The sequence below is a fragment of the Choloepus didactylus genome, chromosome 1 (assembly GCF_015220235.1).
Source record: "Choloepus didactylus isolate mChoDid1 chromosome 1, mChoDid1.pri, whole genome shotgun sequence".
Classification (NCBI taxonomy): domain Eukaryota; kingdom Metazoa; phylum Chordata; class Mammalia; order Pilosa; family Megalonychidae; genus Choloepus; species Choloepus didactylus.
This window is the reverse complement of record NC_051307.1, coordinates 10643820-10665011: the sequence shown is the minus strand read 5'-3', so window position 1 is coordinate 10665011 and position 21192 is coordinate 10643820. Positions and strand designations below refer to the sequence as shown.

Sequence of the window (21192 nt, the reverse complement as noted above, 5' to 3'; positions counted from 1 at the left end):
CCAAACAACTGGGTACCATCTCCTAGCCAAGTTGACAGATAAAATTAACCGCCACATGCTTCAGTAAAGTATGTATGCATACTATTTAAAGTTGCAATTTCTATTCAAAGTTGTCAGATGAGTTCAAGCATTTTAATTAACAAGGCTGTGCTAGAGCCCTAATGCAAAGCTCACATTTATTTATTAAAAGCAAGCAGTTTCCAATTCCTGGAATTTTACTTCCTTCTCACAAAAAGTCTATACAGCATTGTCACATCATGAGCGCATGTAACATAGGAGGTCAATTTATCTGCTCAGCAAAGAGAAAAAGAGCGAGGAAGCGTGAAAAAGCCAGGTGCAGTTTCCAGAGAGGGAAGGAGCCCAGCAGCAGGAGCACAGGGGAGAGGAAACGAGTCTCAGTGGTGGATGCCATCTGCCTGCCCTTCCGCTCGCCACACACCTGCTCTGCGTGAACCTAGACGGAGCGGTGAATGTGGTATTTCTTCACTGGTGAATGTGGTATTTCTTCACTGGTGCTTCTCTGAAACTCTTTATCATGAGTATTTTACGTGGTGACTGATTCTGGTGTTCAGAGATACTAGTTCTTCAAACAGCCTGCCTTTTAAGTGCCAGCTAACTGTTTCATCTGGAAAAAGCAGCAGCTTTTAGTAATTTAGACTCTGAGCAGGCTCGGGCTGACTTTAGCCCGAGGCCCACGGCAGGATGCCCACGCCATGTTAGAGCACTGTGGGGTGAACAGAGCTGCTCTGCTTTTGGTGACTGTTAGGATTAGGGTCCCCTTCCTCGGTGGGCTGTGTGAGGTGCAGCCACTCCTTTTCCTGATGCAGAGAAGGGGGAAAGGCGGAGAGAGTGGCCCTTTGGTTCTCATGGACAAGGGCAAGGAGTGTGGTCTGGGGTGAGGGGCAGTTCTGGAAGGCACTGGGGGATGAGCTCATCCATGTCCCGTTTTTTTTTTTTTTTTTTTTTTAATTCATTTTATTGAGATATGTTCACGTACCATGCAGTTGTAACAAATCGTACATTCAATTGTTCACAGTACTATTACATAGTTGTACATTTATCCCCAAAATCAATCCCTGACACCTTCATTACCACATACACAAAAATAGCAAGAATAATAGTTAAAGTGAAAAAGGGCAATTAAAGTAAAAAAGAACACTGGGTGCCTTTGTTTGTTTTATTCCTTCCCCCATTTTTCTACTCATCCATCCATAAACTAGACAAAGGGGAGTGTGGTCCATATGGCTTTCCCAATCACATTGTCACCCCTCATAAGCTACATTTTTATACAATCGTCTTCAAGATTCATGGGTTCTGGGTTTGATAGTTTAAGGTATCCACTGCCATCTACCTCAGTTCATTAGAACCTAAAAAGGGTTGTCTAAAGTGTGCGTAAGAGTGCCCACCAGAGTGAACTCTCGGCTCCTTTTGGAATCCCTCTGCCACTGAAGCTTATTTCATTTCCTTTCACTTCCCCCTTTTGGTCAAGTAGATGTTCTCCATTCCACGATGCTGGGTCTACATTCCTCCCCGGGAGTCATATTCCACGTTGCCAGGGAGATTCACTCTCCTGGATGTCTGCTCCCACGTAGAGAGGAGGGCAGTGATTTCACCTGCCAAGTTGGCTTAGCTAGAAAGAGAGGACCATATCTGAGCATTCGGGAGGAGGCTCTTAGGCACAATTGTAGGCAGGCCTAGCCTCTCCTTTGCATCAACAGTCTTCCCAAGGGCAAGTCCTGTGGTAGAGGGCTCAGCTCATCAAACCACCAGTCCCCTATGTCTGTGAGCACATTAGCAACCATTGAGGTGGGGCAGCCCAAGACCCCTGCATTCTCCACCAGCTCCTCAAGGGGGCTCTGCATATTATTTTTCCTTTTTTTTAAAAAAATTCTTTTTTTTAAATCAACTATATAAAAAATAAAAAAAAATTAAAAAAGCATACACTAAAAGAAGATTTCAAACAGACCATAACAAGGTAGTAAGAAAATGACAACTAACCTACTTCCAACATGTTCCTACTCTACCCCAAGAAAGTAACCTAATATAGCAACATTTCTGTGAACTTGTTCCTACTATACCCATCAGAAATTAACAAACCATAGTCATTCCTGGGCATTCCCAGAACGTTAAATTTACCCATGATAGCTTATCTGTTCTTATTGGATTATCGTTCCCCCTTCCTTAATTGCTTTCTATTGCTATTTCTCTACATTCTTCATTATAAATCATTTGTTTCACATTTTTCAACGTTCACATTAGTGGTAGCATATAATACTTCTCTTTTTGTGCCTGGCTTATTTCGCTCAGCATTATGTCTTCAAGGTTGTCGTATGTCCATGTTGTCATATGTTTCACGACATTGTTCCTTCTTACTGCCTCGTAGTATTCCATCGTGTATATATACCACATTTTATTTATCTACTAGTTTTCTAAGGAACTGCCAGACTGACTTCCAGAGTGGCTGAACCATTATACAGTCCCACCAACAATGAATAAGAGTTCCAATTTCTCCACATCCCCTCCAGCATTTGTAGTTTCCTGTTTGTTTAATGGCAGCTATTCTAATTGGTGTGAGATGGTATCTCATTGTGGCTTAATTTGCATCTCTCTAATAGCTAGTGAAGCTGAACATTTTTTCATGTGTTTCTTGGCCATTTGTATTTCCTCTTCAGAGAACTGTCTTTTCATATCTTTTGCCCATTTTATAATTGGGCTGTCTGTACTATTGTCATTGAGTTGTAGGATTTCTTTCTATATGCAAGATATCAGTCTTTTGTCAGATACATGGTTTCCAAAAATTTTTTCCCATTGAGTTGGCTGCCTTGTAACCTTTTTGACAAATTCCTTTGAGGTACAGAAACTTCTAAACTTGAGGAGTTCCTATTTATTTATTTTTTCTTCTGTTGCTTGTGCTTTGGGTGTAAAGTCTAGGAAGTGGCCACCTAATGCAAGGTCTTGAAGATGTTTCCCTATTTTATTTTCTAGGAGTTTTATAGTACTGTCTTTTATATTGAGATCTTTGATCCATTTTGAGTTAATTTTTGTATAGGGTGTGAGGTAGGGGTCCTCTTTCATTCTTTTGGTTATGGATATCCAACTCTCCCAGCCCCATTTGTTGAAAAGACTGTTATGACCGAGTTCAATGACTTTAGGGGCCTTATCAAAGATCAGTTGGCCATAGATCTGGGGGTCTATCTCCGAATTCTCAATTTGATTCCATTGATCAATATGTCTGTCTTTGTGCCAATACCATGCTGTTTTGACAACTGTGGCTTTATAATAAGCTTCAAAGTCAGGGAGTCTAAGTCCTCCCACTTCGTTTTTCTTTTTTAGAGTGTCTTTAGGAATTTGAGGCATCTTCCCTTTCCAAATAAATTTGGTTGCTAGCTTTTCCAAGTCTGCAAAGTAGGTTGTTGGAATTTTGATTGGGATTGCATTGAATCTGTAGATGAGTTTGGGTAGAATTGACATCTTAATGACATAATGACATTTAGCCTTCCTATCCATGAGCATGGAATGTTTTTGGATCTTTTAAGGTCCCCTTCTATTTCTTTTAGTAGAGTTATGTTGTTTTCTTTGTATAGGTCTTTTACATCTTTGGTTAAGTTTATTCCTAAGTACTTGATTTTTTTAGTTGCTATTGAAAATGTTATCTTTTTCTTGAGTGCCTCTTCAGTTTGTTCATTTCTAGCATACAGAAACATTACTGACTTACATGCATTAATCTTGTATCCCGCTACTTTGCTAAATTCGTTTATTAGCTCTAGTAGCTGTATCGTCGATTTCTTGGGGTTTTCCAGATATAAGATTATATCCTCTTTAAACAATGACAGGTTTACTTCTTCCTTTCCAATTTGGATGCCTTTTATTTCTTTGTCTTGCTGGATTGCCCTGGCTAGCACTTCCAGCACAATGTTGAGTAACAGTGGTGACAGCGGGCATCCTTGTCTTGTTCCCGATCTTAGAGGGAAGGCTTTCAGTCTCTCACCATTGAGTACTATGCTGGCTGTGGGTTTTTCATATATGCTCTTTATCATGTTGAGGAAGTTTCCTTCAATTCCTACCTTTTGAAGTGTTTTTATCAAAAAGGGATGTTGGATTTTGTCAAATGCTTTTTCAGCATCTATTGAGATGATCATTTGATTTTTCTCTTTTGATTTGTTAATGTGTTGTAATACCTTGGTTGATTTTCTTATGTTGAACCATCCTTGCATGCCAGGAATGAACCCCACTTGGTCATGGTGTGTGATTTTTTTAATGTGTCTTTGGATTCGATTTGCAAGTATTTTGTTGAGAATTTTTGCATCTGTATTCATTAGGGCGATTGGCCTGTAGTTTTCCTTTTTTGTAGCATCTTTGCCTGGTTTTGGTATTAGATTGATGTTAGCTTCATAAAATGAGTTAGGTAGTATTCCATTTTCTTTGATGTTTTGAAAGAGTTTAAGATTGGTGTCAGTTCTTTTTGGAAAGTTTGGTGGAATTCCCCTGTGAAGCCATCTGGCCCTGGGCATTTATTTGTGGGAAGCTTTTTGATGACTGATTGGATCTCTTTGCTTGTGATTGGTTGGTTGAGGTCTTCTGTTTCTTCTCTGGTCAGTCTGGGTTGTTCGTATGTTTCCAGGAAATTGTCCATTTCCTCTGCGTTATCCAGTTTGTTGGCATACAGTTGTTCATAGTATCCTCTTATAATTTTTTAAATTTCTTCGGGATCTGCAGTAATGTCAGCTTTCTCATTCATTATTTTGTTTATCTAGGTCTTCTTTCTTTTTGATTTTGTCATTCTAGCTAGGGGCTTGCCAATCTTGTTGATCTTCTCAAAGAACCAACTTTTGGTGTTATTTATCCTCTCTATTGTTTTTTTGTTCTCTATGTCATTTATTTCTGCTTTAATCCTTGTTATTTCTTTTCTTCTACTTGGTTTAGGATTGGTTTGCTGTTCATTTTCTAGCTTCTTCAGTTGATCCATTAGTTCTTTGATTTTGGCTCTCTCTTCCTTTTTAATATATGCATTTAGTGGTATAAATTTCCCCCTCAGTACCGCTTTTGCTGCATCCTGTAGGTTTTAGTATGTTGTGTTCTCATTTTCATTATCTCTGTATATTTAGCAATTTCTCTTGCTATTTCTTCTTTAACCCACTGATTGTTTAGAAGCGTGTTCTTTAACCTCCAGGTATTTGTGAATTTTCTAAGTCTCTGATGGTTATTGACTTCTAATTGTATTCCATTGTGGTCAGAGAATGTGCTTTGAATAATTTCAATTTTTTTAAATTTATTGAGGCTTGTTTTCTTTCCCAGCATATTATTTATTATGGAGAAACTTCCATGAGCACTAGAGAAGAATGCGTATCCTGGTGATTTGGGATGTAATGTTCTATATATGTCTGTTAAATCCAATTCATTTATCAGATTGTTTAGGTTTTCAGTTTCCTTATTGGTCTTCTGTCTGGTTGATCTATGTATAGGAGAGAGTGATGTGTTGAAGTCTCCCACAATTATTGTGGAAACTTCAATTGCTTCCTTTAGTTTTGCCAGTGTTTGTCTCATGTATTTTGTGGCACCTTGATTGGGTGCATAAACATTTATGATTGTTATTTCTTCTTGTTGAATTGCCCCTTTTATTAGTATGTAGTGGCCTTCTTTGTGCAACATCCTTGCATTTAAAGTCTATTTTATCTGAGATTAATATTGCTACACCTGCTTTCTTTTGGCTGTAGCTTGCATGAAATATTTTTTTCCATCCTTTCACTTTCAATTTCTTTGTGTCTCTGTGTCTGAGTCTCTTGTATGCAACATATTGATGGTTCATTTTTTTTATCCATTCTGCAAATCTATATCTTTTAAGTGGGGAGTTTAATCCATTTACATTCAACGTTGTTACTGTGAAGGCATTTCTTGAATCAGCCATCCTATCCTTTGGTTTATGTTTGTCATATATATTTTTTCCCTCTCTCTATTAATATCCTTTAATGTACCCAAACTGAATCTCTTTAGTACTGAACCTTTCTCCATGTCTCTCTCTCCTTTCTTTGTTTCTCTGTCTGTAGGGTTCCCTTTAGTATCTCCAGTAGGGCAGGTCTCTTGTTAGCAAATTCTCTCAGCATTTGTTTGTCTATGAAAAATTTAAGCTCTCCCTCCAATTTGAAGGAGAGCTTTGCTGGATAAAGAATTCTTGGTTGGAGGTTTTTCTCGCTCAGAATTTTAAATATGTCATGCCACTACCTTCTTGCCTCCATGGTGGCTGCTGAGAAGTCACTACTTAGTCTTACTGTTTCCTTTGTATGTGGTGAATTGCTTTTCTCTTGCTGCTTTCAGAACTTGCTCCTTCTCTTCCATATTTGACAGTGTGATCAGAATATGTTTTGGAGTGGGTTTACTTGGATTTATTCTATTTGGAGTTCTCTGGGCATTTATGATTTGTGTATTTATGGTGTTTAGAAGATTTGGGAAGTTTTCCCCAACAATTTCTTTGAATATTGTTCCTAGACCTTTACCCTTCTCTTCCAGTTCTGGAACATCAGTGAGTCTTGTATTTGGACGTTTTATATTTTCTATCATATCCCTGAGGTCCATTTCGATTTTTTTTATTTTTTCCCCATTCTTTATTTTGTTCTTTCATTTTCCGTTCTGTCATCTTCCAGTTCACTGATGCGTCATTCAACTTCCTCTAGTCTTGTACTATGAGTATCCAGAATCTTTTTAATTTGTTCAGCAGTTTCTTTAATTTCCATAAGATCGTCTGTTTTTTTATTTACTCTTGCAATTTCTTCTTTATGCTCTTCTAGGGTCTTCCTGATGTCCTTTATATTCTATGCCGTGCTTTTCTTCATGTCCTTTATATCCTGTGCCATGGTCTCGTCATTCACTTTAGTTCTTTGATTAATTGCTCCAAGTACTGTGTCTCCTCTGATCTTTTGATTTGGGTGCTTGGGCTTGGGTTATCCATATCATCTGGTTTTTTCATATGCTTTAAAATTTTCTGTTGTTTTTGGCCTCTTGGCATTTACTTAACTTGATAAGGTTCTTTTTTAGGATTTGTAGACCAATTAAAATCCTTATCTCTAATTTGTCAGATCTACAGCTTCGTGGAGTACACTTTCTCTATGTAACCAGCAGGTGGCGTCCATGAGCCACCTGTTCTCCTCAAGCCAGTTCTCCCCTGGTTTGTCTTTGTGGTGAGTGGGGATGTGAGTCTTGTGGGGTCCAATTGGTGTGCCAAGCTTGCGTGTGTAGTTGGTGTTGCCCACCCTGTATATGGGGCGTGTGTCTGGGCAGTCAGGGAGGGGAGGCAGCTCTAATTATCAAATCCCCCTGGTGTTGTGGGAGATTTAAAGCTGCTGCAATATTCTGATCCTTCAGTTCAGTCCTGCCACAGTTTGTCTCTGCCGCTGACCTACAAGTCCTTGGTATTGGCGTATGGCCCCTGAGACTTGCGAGTGGGTCCCTCTTCCAGGCTGTGTGCTCCCAGGTCCTCTGTTGAGGGATGACTGTGCTATGTCACAGGTGAGCGCGGTCCCTCTAGGGCGGTTTTGGGCTGCAGGGCTGTGTAGGGAGGCTCCCAGTCTGCTGAAAGGATGGCTGAATGAGGCTTGTTAATTCACACTGTTCTGCCTTCCCAACTCTGGGACAAGCAGCTGAGGGTGCAGGGAAGGCTAATGTCCACGCCCAATTCTTTGGTGTGTGCATGTGTTATTGGAAGCACTTCTCATCACACTGGGTTGTCTGGGGCAACTCTGGGCTCTGGGCTGGTGACAGGCAGGAGTGTGCCCTGTCCACCGGGATGATGGCTGTGAGAGGACGCCCCCCTTTTCTTGGGAAGTTGTGGTGTTTAGTGAATTTTCTCTGCCACTAGACTTATTGCCTTGTGTCTCAGAGCTCTCTGAGTTCTGTTCTTGTCTTTACTTGCCCAAATTGCATGTCTTTGAGGCTTTCTGTATTGGGCTTCTTAGAGTAATTGTTTTAGGAAAAGAGAAAAAGATTTAAAAAAAAAAGGGGGAAAGGCCCTCCTTGCAGGTCTAATGGGTTTTTGAAATGCTAAGAGACAAGGCAAATAGGGCCATTAAGGAAGGGTCCAGGGGGCAGAGAAACCGTTTTTCTTCTGGATTTGCATATGAGCCTGACTCTGCCTGAGCTCCGCCCTTCCCCTTTCTATGTTCACCAGAACTCCAGAAAGCCTCCACTTTTATTTTTGGGTTTTTCTTGCTGTTTTTGCTATCCCTATCTCCTCTCCGCCAGGCTGGCTGCTCCCGGGTTCTCCGGTGTCTGGTCTCAGTCTATCTATGGTTGGAGTTTGGATCAGTAGAATGAGTTTCCAATAAGAGCTGCAACTGCAGTTCTCCCTCCTCGTTCCCAGCGCTGACGGCCCCTCCTCCCACGGGACTGAGCCTGGCAGGGAGGGGCACGGGTCCCCTGGCCGTGAAAACTTACAGATTTCGCTGAACTCAGCAGTTCCACGTGTTCATGAGTGTTGTATGAAGTATGCCCAAAGTCAGATTGCTCTGCGGTGTCCAGTCCACGCAGTTCCTGGCTTTCTACTTAACTGCCCTGGAGGAGTAACTAAAACATACACCTCACCACTCCGCCATCTTGCCCCACCTCCCATGTCCCGTTTTAAAGCCTGTTTTGTTCTGTGAAACATTTGGAGTTAATGAAAATCATGTTGAGTTAATAAAAAAGTGATTGTCATAGAGTATTTGTAAAGACACTTAATGCCTTAATTTCATCTCTTGAATCTAGTAAAGGTAACTGTAATGGTAGAAGACTTTGACCCATCTTATTTACTAATAGATAAAAACGGTTTTTATTTTTATTATTATTAGCATTTCAGTGTTAAATGGTGTCTCTCAAATGCATAATAGGGTGAACAGATTTGTTCTCAAGTATTTAAATGTTTTCTCTGAAAATGTAAGCAAACTGATGGAGTTGCTTTCAAAATTGTAAAATTGAATAAGATTTTACAGTAAATAATTGTTCCCTTCTGATTTGAGTTTTGTTTTTAATCACAGGCTTGGATGCCACAGAATCTTTTCTTTCTCGTTGTGGTGCTTCTCTTAAGGAACTTGATTTTAGCATCCTGAGTTTTCTCTGGAATGAGAAATATGGAAATAAATTAGAGTCTATTGAAGGAAAGAACCTGGATTATTTCTTTGAACCAACATCGGTGAAGGCAGCACGCTGTTTTATATGGCTGCTAGAAGATCACAGAGAGAAGTTTCCGGCATTGCACAGTGCTTTAGATGAATTCTTTGATATATTGGGTACGTGAACTAAATTTAAGTTTATTTGTACCTAATCTTTGAAAAAAGTCTATAAAGGACCTAGCTTATTTAAATACTTTAACAGGAAAAATAGTGAAAAACTGTTACTGTGTAATTGGTTTATTTGGGGAAGTTTACTAACTGAAAATAGTGATTTTTTGATGTCCTAAAACTTGTTTTTCTGTAGCAAGCCAAGTGTTGTAGAGATGTTGAGATGGGTATGTCATGCTCACTGCACACCGTACTTTCCCCATATTAGTTGTTTTCATGGGTCGAGGCAAAGGTTGCTTGTTAAGTGGATCTGCTTAGTTAGCAGACGGTTTGATGTAGCGTTCCATAGAACGTTGAGCTGCGAAAGGAGGCGATGTTTGCTGAATCTGGGACAAATATTCCATCTGTTTTAGTGGGAAGAGCCCGGAACTAGAAAGTAGGCTATGGCTCGGCTTCTTCCCTGATTCAATTTATTACGAACTTGGTGTGTAATCCTGCTGCTTCTGGTCTCTGAGCCGCTAGGTGTTAACAAGGAATTCAGAAATGCTCATGCTGTTCCTGCCCTCAAGGAGCGTGTGCTCTAGGAAAGGGAATAAGATGATTGCACAAATAACTAAGACAGTAGTAGGCCCAGTAAGAGAGGACCAGAGAAGGTGCCGAGGGGTTCAAGGGAAGGGTCAGCAGTTTGCGTTCTCCCTCTAGAAGAGGAAAGCCCCGGTGCAGCAGATAGCCGGAGATGCAGTCGGACGGGTGCATGTCAGGGGTTTACAGAGATGAGTGGGGGGCGGTCGCAGGCCTCTTTGGGTAACAGCCTGGAGTCCAGTTTGGTGGGAGAATAGGATAACTAGTAGCTAATTCCTTCACTCCACTTGATCTTAGTTTCCTTCATTAAAATGAGAGGATTTGGACCAAATGATGTGTGGGCCCCTTTGCTTCAAAATTCTGGGATTCTTAGATTCTAAATGAATGTCAATTTCTTATCTTTGGTACTACATCTGTGTTTTATGATAATCACTCCCCCCTTTGCCCCAGCATCATAGATCTACTGGATATATTGTCAGAAATTAGACTAAAATTTCAAACTGCCTGTTTTAAAGAGTATATTAAAAAGTCCAGCCTTGTCCAAAAGTGTCACACATTGTAAACTTAAAATGCTGCGTAAGGAACCAAAAAGCTTAATTTTTTGTGGTTCTTAGGAAAGATCACACTCAAATACAGATGGCTTTATTTTTCCAGGACACTGCTTCATGACTGGAAGGTGCCATGCCACTTGATAGCCTGAATTTATTGCCATCAGTTTGCTGCTGCTGGTAATAAAGTGCTGCCCCGGGACTGAGCTTACAAAACCAGATGCATGTTTGGATCACAAAGCAAGAGAACTAGAGAGGACACAGTTTGCTCCCAGTGTGCATTCTACATGATTCTTGTATCCGTATCTAAAATACACGAGGGGACTTGTGACTGTTTCTGTGCTTTTAGCCATGGAGTTGGAAGCCACCAACCAAATGACTGGCCAGCCCAGCAGATTTTCAAGTCCACTAGCGTGCCTCCACCTCACCCCAGGCTTTCTCCATTTTATCTCTTTTCAGTTAAAGGAAAGTTTATATTTCCTAAAACTTTAAAAAATCCACTGATCTCATAAAGAAGGGTATTCAGTAATATTATCAGGGCTCTCACAGCTGGGAGCGCCAGCCTCCCTGCTGAGCTCTGGATGCATGTTTCCCTGTTGGAGTTTCTGCAGACAGCCAATAGGCCCCAGTCTAGCTAAACCTGCATCCCCGGAGGCCTGTTTTTCCTGAATTTATCTCAGAAGCATCTTTGTGTATTTAGTTGTTAAGTAGAAGACCCTGGAGTTAATCTTGACTCTTCCTTTTCCTGTTCTCCCCAATCTAGTGTGTCACCAATTCAAGTAAGCTTTATCTCGGATCTGTCCTTTCCTGTCCAGCCCCACTGCCCTAGGCCAGGGCCATAGTTATAGATAGCTTCCTTGATCAGAGGACTGCAGTAGCCTCCAAACTGGCTTCCATGCCCTCCCACTCCAAATCTTCCTCTTGTGTTACCCCTCGTTACTCTTCTGGAACTTCTGTCTGATCCTGCAGCTGTTCTGTTCAGGGAATGTTTGCTTAGCTTTGCTGATGAAATAACGGGCATGATCTCTGTGGGCTCATCCCCACTCTCTCCCACTGCCCTCTGAGCACACCCACTGCTTCTCGCTGTTCCCAGACTCGCCTTGCACTTCCCTGCCTCAGGCCTTTGCTCCGCAGTTCCTCCAGGCCCACCCCCTCGCCTCTTTGCTTGTTCATTTCAAGTCTAGCTTGGATGTCCCCTCCTCTCTGCAGCCCTCCCTGATCGCTTCGGCCTCTTCTCCTTGAAGACCTAATTCCTCTGTACTCTTTGTTTCCTTTCTACCTTATTGTGGGACTCAGCTGGCAGTGGGTGGTGGTTGCCCAGTTGCTACTTTTTCAGTAGACCTTGAACTCCTCTCCTTGACGGCAGGGACTGTGTTGTGCATCTCTGTGTTCCCAGCCTAGCGGAGTGCTTGGCTCATGGAGGCGCTTGGGTTATGCTGAAGTGGGTTGAAGTGTTGTGGTTCCTTGTGGCTGGTTTCCCTGTAGTTACTGATTTTGTTCTTGTGTCAGAGCCTCGTAAGGAGTGAACATGTTCTGTAGTGGTGTGTGGGGTGGTGTTTTTTAAAGGCTGTAGTGTATTGTATGGTAATGTAACTACCTTATTTCCTCACAAAACCATCTGTGTCTTCCTGCAGACAGCCGCTGTACTGTGCTAAGGAAACAAGACTGTAGCGATGTGCCAGTAAGTTGTTTGAGCACTTTAAAAGTTATATTCTAATTTATGTTAATTAAAGGAAACCCTTGCCTGTGTTTATTTACATCACAGATAGCAGTCCAGAACCAAATTTGAAGGACTTTTGGACAGTGTACACACTTTTATTAGCAAATTTAATCCCAATTTTCGTCTTGGAATTGGAGCAATAATCAACAAATTCTGAGGCTTAAATTAGAGCCCTTTCAATCTCACCACTAATGTTAGTATTAGAAATAGGGAAGAAAGAGTTCTTGGGTCACACCTGGCATAAAAATGAACTGTTTATCTTCAGTGATTAAAATGATAATGTTTTCTCCGTAAGGAAACAAAAGGACTTTGTTTTGAATGACTCCAAATTGATTTGAAGTTAAAACAATCCCAGAGTTGTTTTCCTTAGTAGGTTGGAGTTGCCTTGTATTCTTTCTGGTAGTTCAGGAATTCGCCAGTTTAAGAAAGTGATTAAATAGAGGAAGGAAAAGCATTGTGGCAATTTTAGGAGAAAGATGCTTGTTCACTGATTTTTCAGGATCGAGTTACCTGTACTTGACATTTTGTCTTAATCTTCTGTATCAAATATTCCCTGCTCAAGAATGGAGGCACACCTGGCGTACCCCAGGGAAATTAAATGCTGCTTGTAAATTCATTATTTCTGCCCCAGTTTGAAATGTTGGGGCAATTAAATGTTAGTTATAACATTAGGCATCACTAAACTTTTTCTTATTTTCTATTATAAGTCATCACACAAGCTGAAACACTGTAATCTAATTTTTAAAAAAAAAAAATTTATTTTGTATTTTGTAATGTTATTTTTTTAAACATTTTATATACATTTAACTTATGTCTAGTCCATGAAAATCAGTATGGTTTCTTTATATTGATCTTCAGAATGCTGCTGTTTGAGTGTTCATTGATAATTTTTTCCCCCATTTTTTAGTTTACTTCTACCAAGGTGAAAAACAAAGGCAAGAAAAAGAAGCCAAAAGATTCAAAGGTATGGAGTATTTTCTGTATTAGTTCCTTTCTCAACTCTACAAAATAATTAATTGTATGTGTAAATTATAATGAACCAATTCTTGTGATGTTATGAAGCATTTTGTGGAGAAAGACTTTCTAGGCTTTCATCTGAAGGTGTTTTGGCATTCCTCTATAGGCTGGGGGCATTTAAGGTTCATACTGTTCATAAGTAACTCTTGAAAGAAACTTACTCCTTATTGGCGTTTTTATTTTCTGGATGTTTCCCAGTAAGAACACTGCCGTGCAGGATGGTGCATGGTGGTCGTGGAGCGCGGTGGCTGGGGAGGCTTTTGGCTGGGCAGGCCTGGGTCTGTTGTGGTCTCACTGGGGACTGGCCTTGGGACTTAGGGCAAGTTGTTTGACTACCTTGTCTGTGCCTAACATCCTGATCCGTCTAGTGGGGGCTGTAGCAAATCCTGTTACTCTAACATGGAGTGATTGTGACTATTAGGTGGTAAAGGCTTGATAATTGTCATCTGTTACTGTTATTACTAACTGTATGGGGAGGTAAGAAAGCAGACTCATCATTTCTAGAATTCAGAAAGCTTTTGTTGGAATTACTTCTGTTCAGATGTTTATCTCAAATGTTCAGAATTAAAATGATGAATAATCAACATCATAACAGAATCTCGGGTTGAACGGAATCCTGTCCTTCTCATCTGAGGCTCACTCCAAGCCCATGAGATAAATAGGGCATCATTTCTAAGTCTCCTGGTGGCTTCTTCTGGTGTCTTGTATGTATTTGGGGGGAGGTGGGGAAGGGGTATGAGAGAGAGCGAGCAAGTATTAGGGGAGGATGAGAGCAGCTTCTAAGTTCCAGTAAAAGTTTTCTTTTATGTTTGACTGCATGTCTTTAGTGTAGCTAAAGTAGGAGTTTGAACTGAGTTACATTTAAGTTTTTCTTGCAGCATTGGAAACCACCCTATTAATTTGGGCCTATTTATGGCCACAGAAACCTATATTACTATGTGTTCCTGTTCATGAGAAAATTTGGATAGGTCATCTTTATTGGCAATTTATGTGCATATTTATATAAACATTCATCGGTTTTACTAGTAATTTTTTTTCTTGTGGAATTTTAAGGTAGAAAATAATTGTCATTTTTTTGTCTTTTAAACCAGCCTATGCTAGTTGGGTCTGGAACCCCTTCAGTAACACCAAGTACTGAGACTGTGACTTCAGGTGAAGACCCGAAGTAAGTATAATTTTTAAAGTTTTGCTTTGTTTTAACTCAAGCGTTTTAACTTAATAAGTAGTGTTAATTTAATGTACTTTAAACTTGAGTTTTAGTTCCCTAACTTCCATGACTAACGATGTGCATCTATTATGACAACTTAATATGACCCATCTTGGTTGAATTTATACCATGTCTTGTAGGTGGTGAGAATTCATAGTCACAAGGGCTGATGCTATTCATTTGACAAGTATGTATTGAGAGCCTACTATGTGCAAAGGCACTATGGGAAAATCCTAGAAAAAATGTATGGAATATGATCTTTAAAATACTAAATGAAGAGCATACCTATTAATAATTACCAGCATGTTTGCTATGATAGGAGAGGGACTGTGTTGGAGGCTGTATGTAATGTTCTGGTTTAACCTTAGATGGAAGTGGTTTTCAATGGCAACTGTTTACTGAAACTCAGTTTTCAAGAAACAGACATGAAGAAATAGAACTAATAGTTAGCAGTAGTGATTTTTTAAATATTATTTTCTTTTAAGGACCAAAAGCCCACAAAATTGTTTTTTTTTTTTTTTTGTTCACATTTCTTAAAGGAGTTTTAACAACAAAACGTGCACATTTTCATGAATCCTTTAAGTCTAGGATTTGTGTGGAGTTAAAATAATAATAGCTTATACTTAGATAAGTTATGCCTATTATACAGACCCCCTTTTAAGAACTTCACATATGTAAGCTAATTTAGTTCATCCATCCACCTTAGGTGTTAAGTACTATTATGATTTTCCAGAGACAGAAACTGAGACACTAGGTTGGTAAATAGCAGAGTCAGGATTCAAACCAGGAGGTCTGGCTTTAGAGCCCCACTCAAGCTACTACATCTTTTTAGAGTGCTTTAATTTTATATTCTCTTTTTAAAAAAAACTCATTATTAAGCACCCTTACCAGTCTCAGTCTTATTTTAACTTACATTAATGACAGTTATAAAATCTTATTTAACTCTTTAACAAGGTTTAATTAATGCAACACATTGATGTAGAAAAAAGCAAACAAACAGGAATTTTAAGAAATGTGTTCTTAGCAGCAAGAATAAATAGCTATACGTACTTACTTGGAATGTCCGATATAATTTCTCTGTGAGTATAAATGTGGAAGGTTAACTTTTTGCATTAGGTTTGATGTTAATATTTTTTTTGGATCATAAAACTGAGTAATACCATCTTTGTCTTTATTTCAATTTAAGTATTTTTTCTGGTTCACCCAAAGATTTTTTTATAAGTCACAGAATTGCTTTTTTCATTGGCAGACGCAATTCCAGTTCTGCAGGCCCATTTGTAGTGCCTGAACATCTTCGGCAAGAGGTGGAAGAATTTGAAGCCCTCTACGAACAGCAAAATACTGAATATATTGTCCGTAATAAGAAAGTGTGGGACGTTAACCCAAAACAAAAAAACTCAACTCTTTATGAGTAAGTAGTTTAACAATTCTACAACTATTATTTTATACTGAGACTACTAGTTCACGGTCTGAAGTTACTTGGTTTGTGTCTCTTATGTTTATTAAAGGAATCATTTATTAGCTCACAACCTCTAAGAAAGAAAAATATTTTTAGAACTTTGTACCATGTATTAATTGAGGATTTTTAATTATTAAATTTAGAATCCTAGTGATTATTGGTTTTGTCAGTTTGAGCTGTAATATAGATACTTTCTACTTTTAAGTTTATCCTGCTGTGTCCTGAAAGAACTGATAAACAAAGCTTCCAGCCATAATCTTTTTATTTTGAATTCTCGGGAATATGTTTGACAAAGAATATATGGTTGTTTGATCTAAATGTCCTTATATTGATGGATGCATTTGTTTTGCATCTTATAATTCCAGCAATAAGTAATGTAGCTTGGCAAAATACTTCTATTTTATTGGGAAAGATAGCAGGATAGTAACTTTGGGTGTGAGTTGGTTAAACATGTGAATGTGAGATTCAACAATGAAGTCAAGCCTGTTTGATTGGGATGGATAAAACAGGTGAAGACTCCAGGAAAATCGAGGAAGTAGCTTACCTCTTAAAGAATTGATTGCCATGGTAAGTGGAAAGAAATTAAACAACTTAATGAGAAAAAAGTAGGCCGATTTGTATGTATTTTGAAATACAATCCGTATCTTAACAGTAGGAGAAAGCCAAGAAGTTATAGGAAGTTACACCTCAAAACACACTTTCTTTGAATTTTCAGAAGTGAACATGTGATGGCTTAAGAATGATGATCCTTTATGAGCCAGTGGATGAGAGAAAGAAAAAGGAAACTAAACTTTTGTATTTGAAAAGAACATGGAGTAGAAAAAATATTCAGGGAATCAGTAGTGCTGGGATTACTACTATGAATTAGCCTTTCTTTCACTTTAAGAACTGATATTTTTTATTGCAGTAGTTGTAGTTTTACAGAAAATTCATGAAGAAAATACAGAGTTCACATATAACCATCCTCATACACAGTTTTCCCAATAATTAACTCATTGGATTAGTGTAGTAACTTTGTTATTACTGACAAAACATTACAATATACATATACAAAAAAAACTATAGTCCAAAGTTTACATTAGGGTTCACTGTTTATGTTGTACAGTACTGTGTTTTTGTTTTTGTTTTTGTTTTTTTAAATTTTTATTCTAGAAACATATATACAACCTAAACTTTCCCTCTTCTAACTATGTTCAGATGTATAGTTCAGTGCTGTTGATTATGTTCACAGTGTTGGGCTACCATTCATTACCAAAACTTTTCCTTTTCCCCAAATGGAAACTCTTCAATTTAAGCTTTAGCTCCCTAATCCCTACCCCACCCTGGTCTCTGGTAATCTGTATTCTAGTTTCTGACTTTATGAATTTGGCAATTCAAATTATTTCATATCAGTAAGATCCTACAAGATTTGTCCTTTTGTGCCCAACACTCAACATGATGTCTTCAGTGTTCATCCAAGCTGGTGCATGTATCAGAACATCATTCCTTTTTACAGCTGAATAATATTCCACTGCATATGTAATACCACATTTTGTTTACCTGTTCATCTGTTGATGGACATTGGGGTTGCTTCCTTGTTTTGGCAGTTGTGAATAATGCAGCTGTGAACATTGGTGTGCAAATACCTGTTCAGATCCCTGCTTTCAGTTCTTTAGGGTATATACCCAGAAGTGGGATTGCTGGGTCCTACGTTAATTCTTTAGTACTTGACTCTGAAGAATTGCCAGAATGTTTTCCACAGTGGTTCCGCCATTTTCCATTCCCACCAACAATGAATGAGTATTCCTATTTCTCCACGTCTTCACTGTAACTTGTTATTTTCCATTGTTTTAATAGTGGCCATTCTAGTGGGTATATTTTTCATGCTTTTGATCTGCATTTCCCTAATGGCTAATGATGTTGAGCATCTTTTCATGTAACTTTTAGGCTATTTGTATATCTTCTTTTGAGAAATGTCTGTTCAAGTCCTTTACCTGTTTTTTTAATTGGGTTGTTTATCTTTTTGTTGTTGAGGCATTGCAGGAGTTCTTAATGTATACTGGATATTAAACCCTTATCTGATATGTGGTTTCCAAATATTTTAACCATGGTTGTATTTTTACTTTCATGATGAAGTTCTTTGATGCAGGAAAGTCTTTAATTTTGATGAAGTCCTGTTTATCTGTTTTGTCCTTTTGTTGATCCTGCTTTGGGCGTAAAGTCTAAGAAACCATTGCCTAACATTAAGTCCTTTGTTTTCTTCTGTGAATTTTAGAGTTTTTGTTCTTATATTTAGGTTTTTGATCATTTGGGGTTAATTTTTATATATGGTGTGAGGTAGGGGTCCACCTTCATTTTTTTGCATATGGATATCCAGTTTTCCCAGCACCAATTGTTGAAGAGAATATACTTTCTTCATTGAGTGGATTTCATATCCTTGACAAAAATCAGTTTTATTCCATTGGTCTATATGCCTGTCCTTGTGCCCTTACTATGCTGTTTTGATTACTATAGCTTTGTAACAAGTTTTAAAATTGGGAAATGTAAGTCCTCCAATTTTGTTCTTTTCCAAGACTACTTGGGGCTGCTTACCCTTCTATACAGATTTGATGGTTGGCTTTTACATTTCTGCAAAGTTTGTTGGAATTTTGTTTGGAATTGCTTTGAATCTGTAAATCACTTTGGGTAGAATTGCCATCTTAACAATATTTAGTCTCCCAATCCATGAACATGGAATGTACTTCCATTTATTTAGGTCTTCTTTGATTTGTGTATAAGTCCTTTGCACCCTTGGTTGGATTTATTTCTAGATATTTGATTCCTTTAGTTGCTATCGTAAATGGAATTTTTTCTCTTTTTTTTTTTTTGTTGTTAATGTTTCTACTAGTATATGGAGACACTACTGATTTTTGGGTATTGATCTTATACCCACCACGTTCCTGCATTCATTTATTAGCCCTAGGAATTTCGATGTGGATTTTTTAGGATTTTATGTATAGGATCGTGTCATCTGCAAATAGGGAAAATTTTACTTAGTCCTTTCCAATTTGGATGCCTTTTATTTCTTTTTCTTGCCTGGTTGCTCTGGCTAGAACTTCCAGTACAATGTTGAATGACAGTGGTGACAGTGGGTATCCTTGTCTTATTCCAGATCTTAGTGGGAAAGCTTTCATCTTTCTCCACTGTGTATGATGTTAACTGTGGGTTTTTTATATATGCCCTTTGTGATGTTGAGGAACTTTCCTTCTATTCTTAGTTTTCTGAGTGTTTTTATCAAGAAGAGGTGCTGGATTTTGTCAGTGCCTTTTCTGTATAATTGAGACGATCATGTGTTTTTTTCCCCCTTCATTCCATTAATGTGGTGTATTACATGAATTGATTTTCTTATGTTGAACCAACCTTGCATACCAGGGATAAATCCCACTTGACCATTGGATTTGGTTTGCTAGTATTTTGTTGAGGATTTCAGCATCTATATTCATAAGAGATACTGACCCCTAGTTTTCTTTTCTTACGGTATCCTTATCCAGCTTTGGTGGGAGGGTGATGTTGACCTCATAAAATATTAGGGAGTGTTCCTGCTCTTCAGTTTTTTAGAAGAGTTTGAGAGGAATGGAATTAAGTTTTCTTGGAATGTTTGTTAGAATTCCCCTGTAAAGCTGTCTGGTCCTCGGCTTTTCCTTGTTGGGAGGTTTTTGATTACTTAATAAATCAATTTATTGAGATCTTCTATTTCTTCTTGACTCAGTGAAGGTAGCCTGAGTGTCTAAGAATTTTTGCATTTCATCTAGATTATCTAATTTATTGGCATATAGTTGTTCATAGTATCCTCTTATAGTCCTTTTTATTTCAACAGGGTTGGTAGTAGTATTCCCCTTTTCATTTCTGATTTTCTTTATTTGTATCCTTTCTCTTTCTCTTTGCCAGTCTAGCTAAAGGTTTGTTGATTTTATTGATCTTTTCAAAGAACCAACTTTTGCTTTTGTTAATTTTATTGTTTTTTTATTGTTGTTTTCTATTTCATTTATCGCCATTCTGATCTTTGTTATTTCCTTCCTTCTGCTCACTTTGGGTTTAGTTTGCTCTTTCTTTTCTAGTTCTTCCAGTTTTGAGGTTAGGTGTTTGATTTGAAGTCTTTCTTCTTGCTTAATGTAAGCATTTGGAGCTATAAATTTCCCTCTCAGTTCTGCCTTCGCTGCATCCCGTAAGTTTTGTTATGTTTTATTTTCATTTTCGTTTGCCTCAAATATTTCCTAATTTTGCTTCTGATTTCCCCTTTAAGCCACTGGTTATTTAAGAGTATGTTGTTTAATTTCCACGTATTTGGGGATTTCCCGTTTTTTCCTCTTTTACTGATTTTTAGCTTCATTCGGTTGTGGTTGGAGAATATGCATCGTATGATTTCATTATTTTTTAATTTATTGAGACTTGTTTTGTGATCCAGCATGTGGGCTATCCTGGAGAGTGATCCATGTGCACTTAAGAAGCATGTGTATTCTGATTTCACTGAGTATAGTGTTCTTTATATGCCCAGTAGGTCTAGTTGGTTAGATGTATCATCTAAGTCCTGTACTTACTTGTTGGTCTTCTGACTGCATGGTCTGTACATCACTGAGACTGGTGTGTTAAAGTCTCCTGCTTTTAATGTAGGGTCATCAATTTCTCCCGTCAAATCTGTGAATATTTGCTTCTTCTGTTTTAGGGCTCTGCTGTTAGGTGTATATGTATTTATAATTGTTACATCTTCCTGTTAAATTTTCCCCTTTATCAGTATATAATGACCATCTTTGTCCCTCATAACTGTTTTTTTTTTTTTAATTCAGTTTTATTGAAATATATTCACAAACCATACAGTCATCCATGGTATACAATCAACTGTTCATAGTATGATCATATAGTTATGCGTTCATCACCACAATCTATTTCTGAACATTTTCCTTACATCAGAAAGAATCAGAATAAGAATAAAAAATAAAAGTGAAAAGAGAATACCCAAACCATCCCCCCATCCCACCCTATTTGTCATTTAGTTTTTACTCCCATTTTTCTACTGATTTTTTTTCAATTTTTTAACTTTGTTTATCAAAAAATTAAAAACAAACAGGCAAACAACAACCAAAAAAACCCCACAACATTTCAAACAAAGCAATGGATTAAGGAAAACAAATAACCTAAAATAATTACTTTGCTTCCAATATGTTCCTACCATACCCCAAGAAAATTAATAAACCATGTCCAAACAGAGGAGTAAGAAAAACAAATAATCTAAAATAACTACATTGCTTCCAACATGTTCCTACCATACCCCAAGAAAATTAACAACCCCTAAGAAAACAAAGGAATAAGAGAAAAAAAAAACCTAAAATAACTCTGTTGCTTCCAACATGATCTTACTATATCCAAGAAAGTTTACAAACCATAATCATTCCTGAGCA

The 21192-nt window shown here is 38.2% G+C and overlaps 1 protein-coding gene across 1 annotated transcript in view; it reads left to right on the top strand.

Annotated features, from left to right (window-relative positions):
* Positions 1-21192, top strand: part of TTC3 (tetratricopeptide repeat domain 3) — a 117919-nt gene that overhangs the window by 70182 nt on the left and 26545 nt on the right. Inside the window, exons 28-32 of the mRNA XM_037831591.1 lie at positions 9003-9254; positions 12010-12056; positions 13003-13059; positions 14204-14277; positions 15569-15730. Coding sequence (XP_037687519.1) covers positions 9003-9254; positions 12010-12056; positions 13003-13059; positions 14204-14277; positions 15569-15730 — 592 coding nt within the window. The remainder of the gene's footprint in view (positions 1-9002; positions 9255-12009; positions 12057-13002; positions 13060-14203; positions 14278-15568; positions 15731-21192) is intronic.